Below are 22356 nucleotides of genomic sequence, written 5' to 3'. Positions count from 1 at the left end.
ATAATTACAACATTTTATTCATTTCCCCTCGCATCTAGACTTTATTACAATTATGTTCTTTGCAAGTGGGTTACAAGTTGCTTTCCGCAGTTTGCTCTCAGTGATAGAAAGCATTCTTTTTCCCTACAACACACATATACAACTCTGAAGTTAACGGTTATTAAATTTGACTGGGTGCTCTCGAAATACAAATGGAGATAATTATTTCTATTTATTTCGGGGCAAAACACTGTTCCATTTAAAAGCTTTAAAAAAACAAAACCTTTGGGAAATATACATACTGTAGGAAACAGCAAAATGCCACTTCCCATGTGACAGTTTAGATTAATTTGCATCTGCAGGAACATTAACAGCCTCCATCAGAATTTCCCATCTACAGATTTGGGTTTAACTCTTAGCTCTCCCTTTTCTTGGCAGTGGGCAGTACAGAATGTGTCATAAGGCAAAGTGGATTCCATGTTGTCCCAATTTATTCAAAAACTTAGCTTCCAAACCTACATGTTTTCTCAGTAAGATAATGTTGTGTATCATTTTTTTTCTGTTGCTGTCTTTAAGTCCACCTCTCCATGGTGAACTGTGTATTTGCTATTTAGATATATTTTTGGCTTTGCTACTCAGATAATTGTATTTTCTAATCAAGTGGCTCCTACTACTAAATACCCAGAACTCAACAGGCAGTTCTGCCAATGTATTGACAGCACTGGATAGCTTCTGAACAGTTTACTTAAATGTTAAGTGCTGTCTCACTGGCATTCAGCTGGTTGGTTTGGTTAACATATGCATTGAAATAGCTGAAGATATCTCCTGCAAGGCATCAACTGGTTATTTTGTACATACATTGAAGCTACAGGAGGCTTATTTTATTTAAATGAGCCTTGGTCAGTGACCAGTTAAGGTGGAATTTAATTTGAGGTTACAATAAATGACTCAAAACAGGAGAATTAACTGTCCAGGTAGGGCTTGGAAATTATGTTGGAAATAATATATTTGGATTTTCAGAAAGCACTTGATAAGGTACCACATATTAAGCTACTTAATAAGATAATAGTCCATGGTGTTAGAGGTAGTATGTTAGTATGGATAGAGGATTGAAAAACTAATAGAAAAGAGAGAGTTGGGATCAGAGGACATTTTCAGGATGGCAACCTGTAATTAGTGAAGTGCTGCAGGGATTAGCTCTGGGGTGACAATTATGTATAACACGTGTTAATGACTTGGATGAGGAAGATTAATGTACGATAGCCAAGTTTGTTGATGACACAAAAATAAGTGGGAAGGCAAGTGGTGAGAATGACACAAAGAGTCGGCAGAGGGATACAGTCAGGTTAAGGGAATAACCAAAAACTTAACAGGTAGAATATAATAAAATGTGAAAAAAAAACAAAGTTAAGCATTTGGCAGGAAGAATAGATGACTTGAATATCAGTTAAATTACAAAATACTGCAGAAAGATATGGAAATTATGGATTTGAGATTACTGAGGCATGATTCAAGTTCATTGAGTGGGTAATAGGAAGGCAAGTTGGATGGTAGCCTTTATTTCAAAGAGAATGGTGTATAAATATTAGGAAGTTTTGTTAAAATTATACAAGGCACTAATCATACCACAGCTAGAATTTTGTGAGTAGTTTTGAGCTCCTTGTCTAAGGAAAGATATACTGGAAATGGAGGCAGATTAGAGAAGGTTGACTAGGCCTATGCCAGGAATGGCAAAACGGTTTGGCAGGAGAAATTAAACCTATACTCATTGAAAAATGGAAGAATGAGAGGCAACTTTATTGAAACATAGAAGATGCTTAGGGGACTTGAAATGGTTGATGCAGAAAGATTCTTTCCCTGTGTGGGTGTGTACAGGAGCAAAGGGCATAACATCAAAATGAAGGTCTCATATTTACAGCAGAGGTGAGGTGGAATTTCTTTTCTCAGAGGGTTGTGAATCTGTGGAATTTTTTTTATCACAGAGTGCAGGATTATAAAGTGTATTCAAGCCTGAGAGAGTTTTAATCAGTAATCAACAGTTATGAGGTAATGGTAGGAGAGTGGAAAGTTGAGGATTATCAGATCAGCCATGAACTATTTGAATGATCAGCAGACTCGATGGACTGAATGGCCTACTCCAACTCTTATGTCTTATAAGTGATTGAGGAAACAAATCAATTAACACAGGATATACAAAAGGCCAAGAAGTTACTACTCATTCCTTAAATTGAAGTTTTAACAGAGCGAAGTGGAAGAGCTAATATGAAAACAGAGTGTGCTGCAAACACCCAGCAGACCTGACAACATCTGGGGAGAGAAAGAAAAATGGAGTTAATGGATTGAATTTAATGCCCACCACCATGGACAAGCTTGGTGGTGAGGGGCATTTAATTGAGCAGGTAGTTGCAGTACCAGCAGCATCCACAAGCCCTGGGTAGCGTTCCATACATCTGAACTGCTGCCAGTAGTTAAACATCACAACAGAGAAGGCAGAATAAGCATACCCAAATTCAATTACATTAGACTCATTCTGCGTTTCAGCAACAAACAACTCAACTTGGTCCCTCCTGACTGTGCCATTGCCTTTCAAGAGCAGATCTCTTAGTCTCGATCCTTACCTATTTTCTGCAGCATGACAACTGATATTGTTTTAAGATCTTATCCAATTCTCTTTTGATAGCCCTAGTTAAATTTACTCTCATCATAAACTCTTAACAATACATTTCAAAATGCCTTTCCATTTACTGTACAAGACTCACCTCAAGTTGCCTTGAGTTCATTTGCTTTCACCTTATATCAGTGTCCACTGGCTTGTGACCCTTTCTGTCAAAGAGATTTTCCTTTTTCCCTTTCACGCAATCTGGTCGCTTATTTTTTTGAACATCTCTACCAAACTTCCTCTCAACCTTTTCTTCAAAGACAATTCCAGATTCTCCAATTTTTTCACATAAATGAAGTCCCTCATCCCAGGAATCTGGTAAATTCTTTCTGAATACTAAACACTTCATGTCTTTCCTGAAGTCTGGTGCCCAGAATTGTCCTCCAGTTGAGGATAAACCAGTTACTTATAAAAGCACATTATGTTTTCCTTGCTTGTGCACTCTATAGCCCTGTTTACAGAGCCCAGGAGTCTAATATTCCCTACCTGCTCATACAATCTGCACTACCCATGTTTTACATTCCTGCAATCACTTCAGAATTACATCCTTCAATGTTGCATTGCCTCTTTGCTCTTCCTGTTAAACTGTCTTATAATTCTCTGCACAAATTTTCATCAACCTCATACTAACACATTTAATCATCCTATATCCTCCTGGCGTGTATCACAATCCTCTTTGTATTTCACAAAGCTTCCAAATTTTGTCATCTGCGAATTTTGAATTTGTTCCTTATACACCCACATTTATGTCATTCATCTAGATCAAGGAAAGCAGTAGTTCAAACATCAATCCATGGGGAACTTCATTACGTACCTACCTCTTGTCCAAAAAAAAACTTCATCACTATTCCCTTTTGTTCCATGAGCTTTGATTTTACTTGTAAACCCATTACATAGCACTTTATCAAATGCCATGTGGAAGTCACTGTGCGCCACATTACCTTTATCAACCCTGTTACCTCATCAAGACTCTCAATCAAATCAGTTAAATATACTTTGTTTTTAACAAATTGCCTTTCTCTATTTGATCCTCACATGACGAAATTTCCATCAATTTTGTCCTGAGTTATTGCTTCATGAAGCTTTCCCATCATTGGCATAAATAGACTGGACTATAGTTGATAAGATGATCATTCACTCTTTTTGATCAAAGATATGAACTTACAATTCTTCAATCCTTTGCAACCATCCCAATATCTACAAAGCAAAGTTCCAGCCTCCACAATTTCCTCCCTTACTTCCATTAGTAACCTTGGATACATGTCCTCTGGCTTCCATAGGTTTTGATGATTTATCAATTTTAATTTCAGCTAGCCTTTCTATTACCTTATTGTTTTTACCCTATATCATCAACTACCTCCACTATAATTATGATTTTAGGACCATTTTCTTTCTTAGTAAAGACATAAAATATGCACTTTATGCCTCAACAATGTTCTTTTCCTCCATGCATACTTCCTTTTCAATTCTTTACCAGCCTACGTCTCCCTTTTCTACACTTTGTCATTGATATGCCTGAAAAGAAAGTTGGATTCCCTTTGATATTAACTTCTGGGCATTTTTCAGTCTTATTGCCTCTCCAATTTTCATTTTATATCTGCACACTGAATTTCCTAAATTCAGCGTGGTTCGTACTCATTTTCAAACTGATATCTCTCATATGTGTGTTATCACTGCTTCATCATCCCGGGAGCTCTGGAACTGATTGTCTATCTTTCAATCGCAAGGAAATGCACCTTGACTGTACCTTAGCTCTATCTAAAAACAATCCGTTGTTCAATGTTTGATTCTAATGACTTCGATCAGACCTCTTCTCACACTAGTGAAATTGCTCTTCTACCAATCAAGTATTTTTAATTTAGATTGGTTCTTGTCACTTTCAGCCGCTAACCTAAACGTAATGATACTATGGCCACCACTATTATATAAATGTTCCCACTTGTTACTGATCCATTTTACCCAGCTCATTCCCAGAACCAGATTCTGTAATGCCCTTTCCTCACTGAGCCAGAATATATTAATCATAAACATTTTCCCAGACATCCTTGAAAAACTCATGCCTCTCTGCCCTTTATATATTACCATTCCAATGTATTTTATGATATTAAGATCTCAATATTTTTGGACCAAATGTTTGCATGCCACCACCAGCTAAGGACAAATAGCTCTAGGGTATAAAATACAGTTAACACATTTGTGCTGTAGTTTGATTGTTTCATTTTCCCCAACAGAAAATTGTATGAAATAAAAACAGAAAATGCTAGAAATACTCAGTTTGTCTGGCTCTTCACAAATGTGAAGAGAAACACGTTTCACTTTTCAGCTCAATAACCTTTCACCAGGTCAGTTTCAATAACAGAAAGCATAAGTTCTCTTCACAAACACTGTCTGATCTGCTGAGCATTTCCAGCTTTTTCTATCTTTTAGATTTCCATCATCCCCAGTATTTCACTATTGTAATCGTGTGCTGTACCTGACTGAAGATGCAGACACTCAGACTAAGCTCTAGAAAATTTTAAAGTGTCAATGTTCCTGACTTTTTTTCTCTAAGAAACACCAGGGTAGAAAATCTCTAGCTTTGGGTCTTTGCCACTTTTATGAAATTGTAGACATTCCCCCAAAAGAGACTTGGAATGGGAAGCAAAATATGGCTTTTAGTTAAATTAGGAAGAGGCATTTCTGACTTCTTTTGTCTGGAGCTATGGTTAGGATGCACCTCAGAAGTTGGTTGAAGGGCTTGGCAGAATAAGGTAACAGGCTAACGGCTCCCACTGCCTCACCCACCTCATCTCCAAGTTAAGCTTAAAATATTAACATAAACATTTCCAATGGATCTGCATATCCTCTGGCTGTTATTGCTCGATAAAACAACTTCAAAGATGATAGTATCAGAAACCAGAGCCGGAACAAAGGCCAGCCAGAGGGAAATCGATGCAGGAAAGCACTAGTGTTTGACTTTGGACAGGAAAAACAGATAAGTGTGGACATGGACACAGTATACTATGGATGTACTGATCCTTCCCTGTGCTGAGGCAGAAAAAAATATCCTTAACGTTTCAGAATGAGAACAGAAATAGATATGTTTTCATAACATTAAAAATATATTTTAGCAAGCCAAGAAAGAGACCAGTTGATCCAATGGACTGCCTGACCAATTTTAGTGCCCAGCTTCCCATTTTACTGTCATAATACCTTGAACTGAGTTATGATTCCACTTTTGAGGCAGTGAGGCCACTGTTTGACCAGCCTTTGGAGACAGGCTGAGAGGTGGTAAAATAGCTGCAGAGGGCACCAAAGGAAGCTCAATGTGTTCACACTTTCAGAAAAAATATCATCCAAGGTGGGAACACCACCCAATAGGAGGAGGTTGGCCAATTCATCGGGCTGTTGACGGCGACTCTACAAGCTGAAGTTTCAATGAGGAGCTTCATGAGGAGTGGATTCTTTTTCAAAGGTTCTGTGGTCATACAGCAGTTTAGATGTTGCCTGAGGATTTTCCCCTCTCATTATCAAGGCCAGTCTGCCGGGCACCTGAACATCTACTTTCCACTTACCAACCCTTCATGAGCACATCAAGCGAAAATGCCCTGTCCTCTTTGCAGCTTCCACAGAGGCTCACCAGAATGTTGGCACTGCCAAGAGTGCAAAGCTGCTGGCCACCTGACTGCACTGGCTGTTCAAAGGGGTGGACCACTGTCCTTAATTAATGTCTTGCTGGCATTCCCTTAAAGTACTGGCAGCCTCTGCCAGCAAAATTGCCCCTATGGTCTCTCCATCCATCTGTGCAGGCTCAGAAATTGCTTTGGTCCTGACATTGGGAGCCAAGGTATGCCAGTATGTTTGAAATTTATTTGCGTTGACAGCAGAGAATTAACTGCAGTATTGTATGCCTATAATTTTAAACCTACTTTAAAGCTTCCGATCATGGCTGTTGTCAACTTCTGAATGAGTCCTTTGTCATTCATTCAGAAGTAAACAATCTTGGTAACTATTTTTCCAATATCTATCTGCCATTATTGATCAAAGTACTTCCATTTAATGAGGTACACTGACTGCATTTAATATCAGGCAGCATGAAGCTTCACAATCAAGGTCACAATTAGTAATTACAACTGCAAAGCAGTGAGTGGAAAAGTGTGAAGCTTCACCCCTGGAATAATAAATAGCACCCATATAATTAGATTATAGCATTGAAAGATTTTATTAACACAAGAAATGTTTATAAAAATAATTACTTTTCAAAGCATCAAACACAAGCATTCTTTTACGTCAAAAATTAGAGGGATGGTGCTACATTATCCCAAGCCTTCAAAAATACAATTCATCAAAACCAGATTTGTTAAAATGTGACACAAGTTATTGTGTCAAAAAATCAATTGTCTGTTGCTACAAAATGCATACACTCATGTAATGTAATCTAATGTAAACTAAAATTCAAGAAAACATTGCACTTTAATTTTAGAAATGCTTAAAAATGCAGCTTTTGTGACAACTCATCTTCCCTTTTTTCATTTTTCTCCACTTTCATGAATTGTTTCTCTAGCTGGGAGGGTAAGAAAACTTTTGTATGATTTCCAACAACCCTGTAACTTTGTGGCACATCCAACCAAAAGCAGATGGTCAGGTCGTTGAGATGGACAGACAGCATGTTTTCTGTTGAAATGCACCCTACGGCCCTGTGAACATGTGTTACACTGACTTTCCCGCAGAGTGTCAGTCACCTTGTGAAGGTTTACATTACAACACCATGAAGAAAATGTCTTAATTTCATCATTTATTACCAAGTTGTGCTGATGAATCAGAACATTAACAAGGAACTGCCCAAAGTACAAATAGTGTTTTGGAATTCTGACAACAAATAAAACCCTACAATGTCTAAATCTGCAGGACACTTGAAGTCTTCTGTTAATTTTTAATCTTTTTGCAGTTTCAACTTCCTTGCAATCTGAATATGAAACCCCTCTGCTTAAACAGTCTAGGAGATACCTCTCACTATATCCCCTTCAATCTCCCAAATTCCCAACAGATTTATTTCCTTTCAGTTAATTCGGAAAAGCTAATTTGTCAACTTCAAACCTTTAGATCTGGAGCTCATTGACCATTGCTGTACATAAGCAGACATCACAAAATACAAACACCATACATGTATTTGACAAAATTATCCTCTCTCTTGCTTTCATGTGAATCACTTCACTGGTTCATACATAAAGCTGAACAAACAACAAAAATGTGAAGTCAAAGAGACAACTCTGGAGTAGTTTACTGTCTGTTATTTGACAAAAAAAAACTAAATGACAGCATTTAAGGTCAACATTAAGATTCTCTAATTATGAATGTAAACTTTTTTTAAACAGGATCCAATGAAGTGCTAGAATTAAAAATGATTTCTCTTACAGACTTTTACAGTACAAATTTTAAAAAGTGCTTTTTCCAAAATATTTCTTTAATGCAGCAGTGATTTCCAAGGTTGGACAAAGGAATAATATTTTCATAACATCCCCTTCTACCAATACATTAGAAAACATGTTCATTTCAATGTCATAGGGTGCTTAAGCATTTGTAGGATTAAACTCAGTATCCTGATTATTATAGATTCTTTATTTTGTCACCTACACACTGTAAACTTTGCACATGAGGGTTGGGGAGGGACTTATTGATCTGAGAAAGCAAATAAATTAATGCTAATTATTTGTTTCAAATGCAACAGTAGAAACTTGTTTTTACTTTTGTTAATGCAAAATGAAGGTCAACAATACGTACTGCCTTGGTTGAGAGAATAGACTTAGTCTGAAATTTTGCACAAACAAAACAGATTTCCAAAATAAATTGTTTAACATTCAAATAACTTTACAAAGTATATCGAATCATACTTTATGCAAAATGGATGCAGAAGACTCTTGTTTAAATATCCATATCTTTCATTTCTGTTGGCAGCATGGTTAGTACAAACAGATGCATATTATTTTGGTAACAATGGATCTTCTACCATTCTTCATTCCTATTATTTTTTAAAACAAGTTATAATCATTTTGGTGGCAATATGATATTAGCATTGTGAACAAATATTTACTCATTAATAGTAAAGGAAGATTTTTCACAGTTCAATTTTTTTAAATCATTATATACACATTTGAACCTACTTTGAGAGTTTAAGGTCAAGCAATTTAAAAATATCGTATAAATCCCAACATTTACTTTATCACTACTTTTAAAAGCCATTATAACGTGACTTTGGTGAGTCATCTAAATACCAATACACTTTTATTTTGAATTTCTCAGAAATCAATTTCAGTTTATTTCTTCATAAACCTGCTGTTGCATGATCACAGTCTTAATTCACTTGTGTGAGCACTTTCAAACACTAAGTACACAGGGAACAATATTATCATTCACAGTGACAACAGATGTCAGACTAGAAGAAGCCTACCTGAAAAAAAACAACAGGGATTGTAAACAGAAAGGTTATCATGAGCTGATCTGAAATTGGATTATTATTTTCTTTGCATTCAGAGGTATCCTTGAATTTGAGGATTCTATGCAAATTTAGAAGATTTACACAGGAGAAGAAAGTTGACTGAAACATATATCATAAAATATTTAAAATTTATCTAATTTATTGTGCAAATAAGCACATATTCAATGAAAACCTGTTTTTTTAAACCAAATATACATTCATGTAAATCTGATAAATAATCCCTAATCTAAGCTTTAATAAAAACAGCACATGCTTTAAAATGCAGCCAGCAGCATCTGTGGAAACAGAAACTCGTTTTCATGACCTTTCATTATTGATCTGAAATGCAACTCTGTTTCTCTCTCCACAAAATGATGCTTGACTTTCTGAGTAATTCAAGCACTTTTCTGGTTTTAGTTCAGATTTCCAGCATCCACAGTAAATGGCTCCTGACTTAACCTTTCTTTTAAAGTCCATATTAGTCTTGTTTTAACAAATGCTAATATAACTATAATTTTGTATAGCAGTCAGATTCGAAGAACTCTTATCTACTGCAAAGCATATTTTCACTAATAATCAAAATGAAATGTAGGAAATCAAAATAGAAACATTTTAAATAGTACATTTCAGCTTGTTTTAAGATCATATCTTTAATTTAAACTCCTTGTAGTTTAATCCTGCATTGTGTTTTACACCTACATTAAAGATAAAGAACATTAAACTTAATTACATTGAAGTACTAACAAAGAAAACTGTATCATGCATAAATTTATTTTCTAACAACATTCCATCTCACCACGTAGTTTTTTGTACAGGGATAGGTGAATTATTGTGACAATAACATGAGAAACATCAAAATTCTAAAACTTTCTTCAAAAATAGGTTAAAAGTCAGTCCATACCAACTTAATGCTCAAATACACATTCCAGAGGAGAAAAAAGGAAAAGCTTCAAAGACACTCTAAGGGAAGTGAGGCAGCATTGACCTTCATGACGGGGAGGGCTACAAATCACTTCGTAAGGAGATAACCTGTCCGTCAAGCCACGTCAGGCTTCAAGTTCCAAGACTTTAATGACAAGGCAGAATGGCAGCAGAGAACGGAGCAAATCGAAACAAGTCCGCCACTCTGGATCTTACTGCCTCCTCGGACGTCCTGTCCCATGAGCCCAAAGACCTGTCAAAACCAGCCAGCTCAGTCACATACAGACCCATGGGAGAAACTCATGACCCTGAGTAGACTTCATCCTCAATTTGAGGGACAGTTGGTGATACATCAAATATTTCACCTTCAGCACAATAACGTGCAATGAGTTTTGTAGCAAGAATACAATTCTTTGATATATGTTGCTCAGTGAACAAAGTAAATATCAAAATGCAAAACAGAGTCTCAATTCAAGCTTCCAAACAATACACCTTCTTCTGTCTAAGCCCCTTGATATCAGTTCTACTCTGAACCATTCCACTAAGTTGAGCTTCTGTAAGCAGCGTGATATAATCTTGCACATTCAAAAATATATGTTTGGGAGAAAAAAATAGGTTTCTTAGTTATCTTTTAATTTTACTCATTTATTAAAGCAATTATCATAGGAACACAGTTAAAGGTAATTTATTTACCTTGCATTACCTTGACTTATTGACTTATTAGAAAGACACATGTTTGGCTCTTTGTAAACCTTTATTTTAACTCATTGTCATCATTAATTTAGTTCTGAGAGCCCAAATCAACTCTAAATGATTGCAATAATCACACCTTTTGGCACCTTCCCAGGACAAAGGACTCTAATGTGGAAATGGTGCCAAATAGTGAAGGAATTCAGCTTAAGATTCATTTTGTTAAACCCCAGAAACCAAAACAGGACTAGAGAGCTGATTAATCATTTGGGATACAGTAAGGTTGGTCACTGGGTGTAAGATTGGTCACTGGGTGTAACTCTTCTTAATTGACACATTTGGAAAGTTGGCACTGAGCTCTTGAACCACCCGACTATCAATCTGAGAACAGAAGGAAATGTCTAGAAGACAGAGCTCTTTACAGAATTGAAGTAGCTTTCGTAAGGCCGCAGGGCTCACCATTCGTGTACCTATAGGAAAATAAAAACAAATAATTCATATGTTAAATAATCAGGAATTACTTGAGGTGCAAAAAAAAGGTCAATCAGCAAGTGGAATCTGTAATAATATTGCTTCTGTAATATTGAAGGAAATACAAAGTTTGCTGAAGCTTTTAGTCTTGCCAAATTTATAGCACAAAACCACTAGAATCTCAAGACATACACTGACAATTGAAAGCACGTTTGCAGTAAAAGAAAAGCCCTGGTCAATTTCTCAATGTGGAAATTGAGGAATGTGAGCTCATTTGACTTCCATTTCAATTATCAAGTGGTGCATTATCCTTCATAATGCCTCTACCAGTCAGAGTCCACTTGTCAACCAATCAGCATTCTCCTCCACTATAAATGTTGGTGTCCCACTTAAATTGGCATTCTTGAGCGTTGTTCTGATGAGTGTAAGACTAAAAGACAGGAAACCAAGTAAGAAAATACAATGTTCAGGTATAATTTGATTAGATGCAGCAGACTAATTGGATCAGAGCATGAAGACAGTTTGCAGTCCCCATTTTAAAGTCTTTTCTTTCTTATTTTTCTATTTCAACTGTAGATTCCAATGAGCATATTTATATGGGAACAACCTAACTAAACTGACTATAATTTAATGACTCTATCCCAGCAGTGATACTGCAGCAGCAACTTCACTGGGTTAGGTGGAAAAAGTTGACAACAAGCAAATGCATATATAACTTCTCAGTGTATCATAGATATTTGTCAAGATTAAAGTAGTGCAGGAAACGCACAGCAGGTCAGGCTGCATACGAGCAGGAAAACTGATGTTTCGGGCAGGAGCCCTTCATCAGGGATCATTCCTGATGAAGGGCTCCTGCCTGAAACGTCGATTTTCCTGCTCCTCGGATGCTGCCTGACCTGATGTGCATTTCCAACATCACTCTAACCTTGACTCTAATCTCGAGCATCTGCAGTCCTCACTTTTGCCTCTTATCAGAGATATCAGTTGATTTCGTCTCAGCAGAGAAGTAAAGAAACACAGAATGCTACTGACTGTAGCGTTCCTTCATAAGAAAAATCAATCTACAAGTGAAATAGGAAAATAAGCATTAAACATATTGCTTTCAAATGAGGACTACAGTCTGGCTTCATGCCCCAATCCAGATCTCGGATGCTTATCCAGCAAAGCCTCATTGGGGGACGTGGGCAATGAAGGAAGGACAGAATCAGGTTGGTTATAATGCTCCTCACAATAAAGTTGTTCACACATGAAGAACAGGGAGAGGTAGTGAAGTGTGACTTTTACTGTGGAACTGAATGCCAGCAACAGATGATAGGAAGGAGAGGAATGATACTAAATCCATGAGAACTGCACACAATACTTCTGTGTTTCCAACCAAAGAATCAAAGCATGTGTGCCGGCCCAAAACATTTTATTTTAAAAGTTACACTTGATAATAGGTTCAAAAACAGTGCTGGTTTAGTTGTTGTATTTGGTGGCACCTTAATAATGTCCACTTACAGGATGGCACTTCCCTAGATCTAAGATACTTGCAGGATTTTTTTTTAAACTTCATTTAAAAAGAAGTGCCTGACAAATTTAACAGTTGGCAGTATTTATTTTCAGTTTTCCAATTGAATAGATGTTTCCTCGTGAGTACATTTTCCCCATATCTACCATAATCTTCTGTCCTCTCTCGTTGCTATCTGGTTCCACTGATGCCAGAAGCCTTTTGGGGATGTTGCCCAAGTGGCTTATCTTCATGGTTATATCAACAGAGAAGCCTGATCAACATGTTTTCCAGCTGGAGTCACTAGATAGTGATGAGGACCAGGAACAATCTTAACTTTCTCTTGTGTTGGCCCAGAGTCAGTGAGGACATATGCACAGTACCAAAGGTCAGCTGATTTAAGAGAGACAAAGAATGGATCTAGAATTTTATTATTTGCAAACTCAGCATGACTAAGTGAGTTGCTTTTCTCACCCGATCACTGGGGGGAACCAAGCACACACTTACAACTGACATGTTCCACAATTGTTGAGCTCAGTTCAAATGAACCGTAACACTAGGTGTGAGCACACCGGTTGATTATGAAGACCTCTGTCATCTTTCTGCAGAACAATTTTTGCTTGACATTCAGGTATGAAAGCTACACCAATCTTCAATTTCTCTGGGCAGGACAAGTAAAGATTCCCTGTTAACATGATGGCGGAGAAGCAGGACTCCTCAGCTGGAGCTCATCTGCTCTATCTGTTTCTGTTTTTCTCCTCTTTTCATGTTTTTTTCCCTCCTTTCTTTTTATGTCCTGAGCTTGAGCCTCGAGCGAAGTCATCACGGTCTCTCAGCCTCAGCGTGGACTCCCGGCCTCGAGGTGAATGCAGAGTGGAGTCCTGACCTTGAGGTGAGTCCGGAGGTGAGGGCTGCTGTGGTCTGGAGGTGAGGGCTGTTGTGGTCTGGAGGTGAGAGCTGGCTTGGCCTGGAGGTGAGGGCTGGCTTGGCCTGGCCTGGAGGTGAGGGCTGCTGTGGGCTGGAGGTGAGGGCTGCTGTGGGCTGGAGATGAGAGCTGGCTTGGCCTGGCCTGGAGGTGAGGGCACATGTGGTCTGGAGGTGAGGATCGGCACAGACTGGGTTGGAAAGACTGTTATTCTGAACTTTTTATTTCTTTGTTTTTCTAATTTATTCCTATGACTTTGTACTTTTGTACCTAAGGTCGACTGGCTTAGAAGGCCTATAAAGCTGGACATTCTATTTCTTTATTTTTCTAATTTTTCCCAAGAATTTGTACTGAGGAATCTGTACCTAGGTACCTTTCTACCTAGGATGGTATCGTAAGTGGCAACTTGTTTATTTTTCAGTGCACCCATGAGAGTACATGTGACAATAAACCTAATTTTAAAATTGTCAAAGTGTATCACTTTGACTGTGAGAGTTTAGACAATGTTCTGACTGCATATCCATGAAAAACAATGACATTTCTTTCCTATGCCAAATTTAACAAAGAATCACTTCTAAGAGTCTTTATTAAAATACGACATTAAGAAACTGAGGTAACTCTAGTTACCTCAGAAATATTTTCAATTAGAAATTCACAAGATGTAGGTTAAATGTAGTTTCTTTGTAAAATACTGAATTGTAAACTGCGAAGATGGAAGAAATGCTGCACTAAAAGTTAGAAAAATTAATTAGATAAGGATATCAGAAGTAAACTGATGCCAAGCTGGATTTTTTTTTCTTGTTTTCTATTGTATTGAAAAGTTACGCTGTTTGACAATTTTGGTAATGCTTGAATGCTCTAGATGATTGTTTAAAAGGAACATAAAAGGAGTAAAGTTTACAAAGAAAAGTAAAAGTCCAGATCACAAGTAAAATTGGGAACAAAATAGATGAAATAACTGCGGAAATAGTTACACTAATAGCTTTGACAGTCCAAAAGTTTGTAGGGGAAAGGTTAGATGATGTATCAATCTTACAGATCATGAGCCTCCAACAGTGCGGCAAATCTTTTCAGAAAGTGATGTCATAGAGAGGAGAGGAAGAAGACAGAAAAGAAGGGTGAGGAAACCCCTTTGAAATTAATTGAAAAATAGCTTAAATTTTCAGGGGAGATCTATAAATGGAGAAGTTTCTATTACGGAAATATTTTGTAAACTTAATGACTTTTGATTAATGCCTTCTAAAATGTACAAATGAAAGGATTCAATATCATAAAATGAAAAAAAAAATTCTTCACAATGGAACATGGAGTCTTAACAAGATGAATGCAATGATCCAAGTGAAGACTGTGGAACCACAAGTAAGGATTGGACAATCTACATCAGCACATCACAAATAACCTTTCAGTTTCCCTACAATGAAATATGTACTTGTCTTTGGATATAGCATCAATATCTGTTGAATAGAATCTTGCATTTAGATTACTGACAAGATAGTGCACAAGATGAAGATGTTGGTCAACACATACAAAATGCAATGTTTTCAAATGATTTACTTTATAACTTTTCAAAATATATGATCATTTCAGTTTGGCAGTTCCATGAAATTATGTTAAGCTTGAAATTTTTAATTAATTGCTTTTGCATCCTGATGTAAATAAATTCTTGGAATTTGTAAATTGGAAATAAAAACATTCTATTTGCAGCAATATCAGAAATTTAAAGGCTCAAAAATTATTCACATATTACCACTTGAAAGCAGTGCTATCTAGACTACATTGAATTTCCAGAGAAAGAAAGCACCCTGGCCACCCTACCCACGTGACCTCTGCAGTGTTCCTCACGAACATCATTGTAGAAAGCAACCTTGGAGCACCCCAGGCAAACAAAATGTTATAGCCCATTTATTTTTATTCATCCATCGCCTCCGACAGTTTTCTAGAAATTTTTTCCAGGATTCCCTCTTTTGCCACATAGATATTGAAAGAAAGAGTTAAATACTAGACTTTTGTTGATCATGTAAATATATCTATAAAATCCTTTCTTGATTGAAAATGATCAACACAATTAAAATTTCACAAATTATTCATAACTTTGGAGGATGAGTATGTAAGCAATTCAAATTATTTCCAGCTAATTTAGCTTAGGTTTAAGTTTTTCTTAAGATTTGTAATCTGCTTTATTTTATCAACCAAAATATCTGCTGCATTAAAATGAGAAAATAGATGAAATGTAAGTTCCATCCAAAACAAATTTCTCTTGTTCTCACACACACATACTGACCTCATATGTGGTAAACATGAGCAGGCATAAGTAAATAAACCCTGCTACAAACAAATTTACAGAAATAATGTGCTGGGGCCTTTCAAGCAAAATGGATCAAAACTGAAATTAAATAAAATTAAATGAAATAAATTAAATTATTATTTAATAATTGCAACCATAAATCATTATTTTTTATATCTATTAATTTAGATTCTTGGAAGTTTTTTGAATAACGCTAAAGAAATTAAATACATCTCAAATATTTTAACAAGAAATAGTTCAGAAATTATTCAAGAAATTTATTGGGAACGAAAATCTTTTTACTAGTTGAGAAAATCTCAAGATCAGTTCATCACTATGAAAAACCTGAACTGTTAATTAAGTACTAAACAACTAGAAGAACAAAATAGTGAAGTTTTGAAGTACATGATATTTAAGGTAGCTTTGAGTTTTTTTTCATCCTGCACAGGACTTGATCTTTGTTGGCTTGACCAGCATTTCTTGCCCACTCCTCGTTGTCCCTGTAAAGGTGCTGCTGAGCTGCTATCCTGAACATTTGTACATCCATAATTCTACTTGGGAGGGAGTTTAACCAGCAATAGTTAATGAATGACAAGATATTTCCAAGTCAAGATGGTGAGTGGTTTGAAGAGAAACTTGCCAGTGGTATGTATCTGCTGCGTCACATATCCATATATTTGTTACCCTTGTTATTCTAGATGACAGTGGCTGTTGGTTGGGAAGGTCCCTTGGAGAATATTTGCATGACATCTTGCTAATGGTACACACTGCTGTGAATGTGAAGTAGATAGACTGGAGAAGTTGGGACTGTTCCCCTTGGAAGTGAAAAGCTAAGAGGAAATCTGAGAAAAGTTTTCAAAATTATGAGGGGTCTGGATAGAGTATTTGGAAGAAACTGTTCCCACTTGAAAAAAGAATCAGGAATTAGAGTGCACAGATTGAAAGTGATTTGCAAAGGAAGCAAATGCGAGGTGAGAGAAAAAAATGTCCACACTGTAAGTTGTTCATGAATGGAATGCACTGCCCAGAAGTGTGACGGAGTCAGAGTCAATTGAGACATTCAAGACGGTATTGGATGACGCTTAAAATAGAAGAAATGTGCAATGGTATGGGAAAAGGCACTTAGCTATGAAGCTCATTTAGAGAGTTAGTGTTGATTCAATGCAACTGATGCTCAGTGATTTGTTAATTTTGAAACTGGTAGCTTTTTGTTGACCAAAGATATTAAAGTGACATTAAGTACGAGCATGAATGATATGAGGAATTTATATGCTCATGCTGCATATGTTGAGAGCAGGGGGTACACACAATAGGTCAGGTGGCTAGTCCACCACCTTCCCATTCAGCCTTCTTCCTTGCCCTATATCCCAGCACTCAGCTTTCTGGAGTCTCCTTACGACTTCTTTCTGCTGTCCTGGTGGCACCCACCATTGAATTCTCAGACTTACGGAATTTTTGGCTAGTTACAACGACTTGCAGCTCTCAATCTGGGGGCCTATTTGCACCAAAGGGCAGAAGTCACACTCTCAAACACTTTCGTCCACTCACAGCATGATACTTCTGCAGAGCATGTTTGCAAAGTGCGAGCCAGTTTCCAGTCATCTTTCCTTCCAAATCCAGCTCATGGCCTCAGGTTACAGTTCAGCCATGATTTTATTGAGTGGCAGAACAGACTCAAGGAGCATAATAGACTATGTCTGTTCCTGTACACTTTCACACAATTCATAATGCTCCACATGAACCTGTCCCCATATTCCTTAACTTAACTTGACTGACAAATGCTTTTATCTCTCTGCTCATCATGCACTTGCATTCAAATATATCCACAGTATTTACATTAATTCCTTATTGTAGTAGCAAGTTCTTCATTCTTACCATTCTTCGCGCATGTCTCTCCTGAACTGTGAAAGGGATTTATTGGTTACTATCTCATATTTATGGTCTAAGGATTTGATTTCCCCATTTGTGGAAACATTTCTACATCCATTTCATTAAAGCCCTGCAAAATATATGGATCTCAGACACTGATTTTCTGGATTTAGGTGTGTGGAAATCAAGGAAGTATACATTAAAAACTATATGGTTATTGGTGGAGATTTTGATGAGCCCAAACTAGGAGAATCAGAACATTTCAAGTAGGAAAGACAATTAACTTGCTCCTAACTTCTAGATTGTATTCAATTCAGTTTTCCAGAATATGTTTAGAACTAATAGAGTAACGAATAATTCAGAGTTTAGTGAATATTTAATAATGAAGAATCAAGAAGAATCTTGCAAAGATTGATCACTGAATCACTGAATTTCATAAATTGCTTTAGATGGAAAGCTACAAACTCAAGTTTTAAATTTAAAAAAGTAATCTTTGGACAGACGGAAAATAAATTAAGTGCAGCAAATTGGGCTTACGGTTCATGAATAAACTTAGAGACGAGAGGTGGCAAGTTTTATATACCTTGTCCAATATGTAATCAGTACGTTCTCTAAAAGGCAACGTGAGCCATCTTGATAGTTAAAGGGCTAACTACAAAAAATGAGAAATAAAAAAAGTGTCAAGCTTAAAGAAAAGGTTCACAAAAATACATAGTGGGAAATCCAGCAAATCAGAAGATCTATAAAAACCAAGAAAATAATACAAGGAACAAAAGTGGAAATATGCAAAAAAAAAAGGAGATTGCGAAGGTTTTATAAGGAAGAGAGTGGCAAAGAGGAAATTGAAAAGGATGGATGTAAGGCAAAACAATAATGGATAATAAGGAGTGGTGGACTTGTTAAATGAGCATGCTGATTTGTGAAAAACCAAAGGAATTTCAATGCGGATGTCCACAAAACACTAAAGACAATTAACAGTTATCAAAATAATGTGCTGAAATGTTGGTCTTTACCCTAACATAGTACTGCAGCTCAGATTTTTGTTGAATTTTTGCAATTGGTGTTTTAAGTCTCAATCCAGAGTTGATTCTCATTAGATGATACCTGCCAGAAACTCCATCCCTATGTTATCCAGAATATAGTAGGATACCACTTGCCTTTCACCATAATGGGCTCCATTGGAGCTGCTCATTACTGTTGGATTTGCTTTCTTCTGGTAGTCTTAAGCGCTATTCCAATTGATGATAGGGATGACAGCCCTCTCGACTATATAATATTGTTGCTGCTTCCATTATGCAGAATTCTGCAATTTTATCCACGAGGGTCGGCACGGTGGTTCAGTGGTTATCACTGCTGCCTGACAGCACCAGGGTCCCAGGTTCGATTCCAGCCTTGGGCAACTGTGTGTGTGGAGTTTCTCTTCGAATCTGCGTGGGTTTCCTCCGGGTGCTCTGTTTTCCTCCCACAGTCCAAAGATGTGCAGGTCAGGTGAATGGGCCATGCTAAATTGCTGATAGTGTTAGGTGCATTAGGCAGAGGGAAGTGGATCTGGGTGGGTTACTCTTCAGAGGGTCAGTGTGGATTGGTTGGGCCGAAGGGCCTGTTTCCACACTGTAGGGAATCTAATCTAATCTTGTGCACCACTTTAGAAGGTAACCAAAGGCAGACCTAGAATAAAACATTTGCATGCTCTGCTTTCCTGATACCACATTACTAACAAATGCACAAAAACATCACACTACCTATGTGTACTATATGGAATTCAGGTATCAGGATTGCATGCTCAAGGAACAAGTCTATTAATCTTTTTCATTTATGGATCAGAATGCACTTACAGTCATCTCGATTCACAAATACCCACATATTACTAATGTCTAACGTATTGGGTAACATTGCTCTAACCTTTATTGGTCAGAGTATTGAGTACAGGAGTTGGGATGTCAGGTTATGGCTGAACAGGACATTGGTTAGGCCACTGTTGGAATATTGTGTGCAATTCTGGTCTCCTTCCTATTGGAAAGATGTTGTGAAACTTGAAAGGATTCAGAAAAGATTTACAAGGATGTTGCCAGGGTTGGAGGATCTGAGCTATAGGGAGAGGCTGAACAGGCTGGGCTGTTTTCCCTGAAGTGTCGGAAGCTGAGGGGTGACCTTATAGAGATTTACAAAATTATGAGGAGCATGGATAGGATAAATAGACAAAATCTTTTCCCTGCAGTCGGGGAGTCCAGAACTAGAGGGCATACGTTTAGGGTGAGAGGGGAAAGATATAGAACAGACCTAAGGGGCAACTTTTTCACACAGAGGGTGGTACGTGTATGGAATGAGCTGCCAGAGGATGTGGTGGAGGCTGGTACAATTGCAACATTTAAGAGGCATTTGGATGGGTATATGAATAGGAAGGGTTTGGAGGGATATGGGCCGGCAGGTGGGACTAGATTGGGTTGGGATATCTGGTCAGCATGGACGGGTTGGACCGAAGGGTCTGTTTCCATGCTGTACATCTCTATGACTCTATATGCTTAAGCTCTCTGATGCACACGTCCACATTGTCTGAAATTTATTGATCTACAGTCAATTCATTATTTGTTTCTGTGGGCCACAGAATGAAACACTAAACAAGACTCAGACTTATTCTTGGTACTGGGTTGATTTTGCTGGTTTTGTTGAAACTGAAGATTCAGTTAAATTCAATCACAAAGGAATGTGGTACTTTTGAATGAATTGCTGCTTCAAATTACGATAAAGAAGTTAAGGAATACAAGGAATAGTAAGTATAACTTGCTACTGGATTGACTTTGATGAAGTTCAATAAAGCATTGTACATGCAACAACACAGGTCAAGAAGTTAGCAGGCAAAATAGTTTAATGTTTAACATCTTAGTGTTTTTCAGCCTTCTTTAGATGGAAGCCAGTTTTCTTGAATGGAGCATCTGTGAATATGCCTCATTTTTCTTATTTGGTGGAACTATGAATTATGCTGTGCGCGTCATAGGATTTAAGTTAACAAGAAACAAAGGTTAGTCAGACTATCAGCAGTATCCACTCTGCCCTACTGGCACACAGCTGCTGCTTAGGGTGCTTGGAGGCAGGGGATTATCAGTTTTACTGATAACATTCATTTAATTAATAAGGGTATTTCCTTTAGTATATTAGGGATGGGGGAGAAGAGGATTATAACCATGAACTGCAATACTTTAAAATAACATTGTAGTCTCTAAGCACAATTCAAAATGTCACAAACTGCAAAGAATACAAACCAGCTTAATTTTATTGTACAGAGATTAGGTATAAGATCAGGCTTAATGAATTCCTTGTTTCTTAATTCAGAGTACACAAAAATAGGCTGGAAGTTACTTTAGAAAAACAAACTTTCTTTCCAAAGTTGAAATCTCAGCTTTTCCTGGAAACCTGATCACAGAATAAGGGTTTATCATCTGTCAGATTCCGTGGTGGAGTACACCTATTGATGTTGAGTTTAGCACATAAACAAAGCACATTTACTGAACAATTCTAGAAGTGTGACCATGAAACTATAAACTACAGATTACTGAGGAAGACATAGCTTGTAAATACTTTTTTTTGCTTTACAATCAAATTAATCTTGCAAAGCATATTCATAAGTCTCATTCTGTTAAACCATTTTCTTACCTAATATGTCCACATAGAACAGACGAGGGCAATTTTCAGCCAGCTCCTCGATATCTGTGTCACAAACAGATCTGTTGGCTGTCAAAAAGATCTTGCGCAAGTTGGGCAGTTTACGAGCAAGCTTTATGAAGCATCCTGTGCTACTTTGTAACATTGGGCACCATCCGAGATCCAGTTCTTCCAGGAGTCGGCAGCCTGATACTATAGCAGCAATGCCATTTTCTGTGATGTTTTTACATCTCCACAAATCTAGGGATCGTAGCTTTTTACACTTAGCACCAATCACGCTAGCCACAACGTCATAGTCATCAACCTGGACAGCAGAAGGTCAACAATTAAAAATAATCAGAATCTCATCTCAATGATGTTCTTACAGAAAAAATAAAGTTCTTCATTAAAAAAACAAGTTTGGGGATTTCTTCAAGGTGTACACACTACAGAAGTAGTAAGCTCCAGTGAATCACATTGCAAACTGGAGGACAACATCTCATCTTCCAACTAGGCATTTTACCAACCTTGTGGGCTCAATATCCAGTTCAACACATACAAATTGTGGACCCATTCCTTTCCTTTCTTTTAGCTTTATCTGTTAAATTCTCTGTCACTACGTCCTCTCTCCCCTTCCCCCACTCCACTGGGACTGTCCGTCCTTTCAAGTCTGGCAGGAGACACACCATTGCTCTGCCATTCTCACAATCCAATCACTTAATCTGAACTGACAGCAGATGCTGGAGATCAGAGTCGAGAGTGTGGTTCTAGAAAAGCACAGCAGGTCAGGCAGCATCTGAGGAACAGGAGAATCAACATTCTAATTATAAGCCTTTCATCAGGAATGAGGCTTGTGGGGTGGGAGGCTGATAGGTAAATGGAAGAAGGTTGGGTGGGGGTAGCTAAGAGTGCGATAGGTAGACGGAAGTGTTGGAGGTGTTGATAGGTCAGAGAGGAGGGTGGAGCGAATAGATGG

At 37.5% G+C, this 22356-nt stretch overlaps 1 protein-coding gene across 2 annotated transcripts in view; it reads right to left on the bottom strand.

The window, feature by feature from the left end:
- Positions 1 to 9780: 9780 nt before the first annotated feature.
- Positions 9781 to 22356, bottom strand: part of fbxl4 (F-box and leucine-rich repeat protein 4) — a 108092-nt gene continuing 95516 nt past the window's right edge. Inside the window, exons 7-8 of one of the 2 annotated variants that reach the window (XM_060820799.1) lie at positions 21393 to 21705; positions 9781 to 11173 (exon numbers count right to left, since the gene is read on the bottom strand). In XM_060820799.1, coding sequence (XP_060676782.1) covers positions 11010 to 11173; positions 21393 to 21705 — 477 coding nt within the window. In that variant the 3' untranslated portion in view covers positions 9781 to 11009. Of the gene's footprint in view, positions 11174 to 18328; positions 18394 to 21392; positions 21706 to 22356 lie in introns of those variants that run through there. The other variant, XM_060820809.1, reaches the window with a different exon arrangement.

Source organism: Hemiscyllium ocellatum, chromosome 3 (genome assembly GCF_020745735.1).
Source record: "Hemiscyllium ocellatum isolate sHemOce1 chromosome 3, sHemOce1.pat.X.cur, whole genome shotgun sequence".
Taxonomy (NCBI): Eukaryota; Metazoa; Chordata; class Chondrichthyes; order Orectolobiformes; family Hemiscylliidae; genus Hemiscyllium; species Hemiscyllium ocellatum.
Note: the sequence above shows the minus strand (reverse complement) of the source record. Positions and strands in the feature narration are given on the sequence as shown.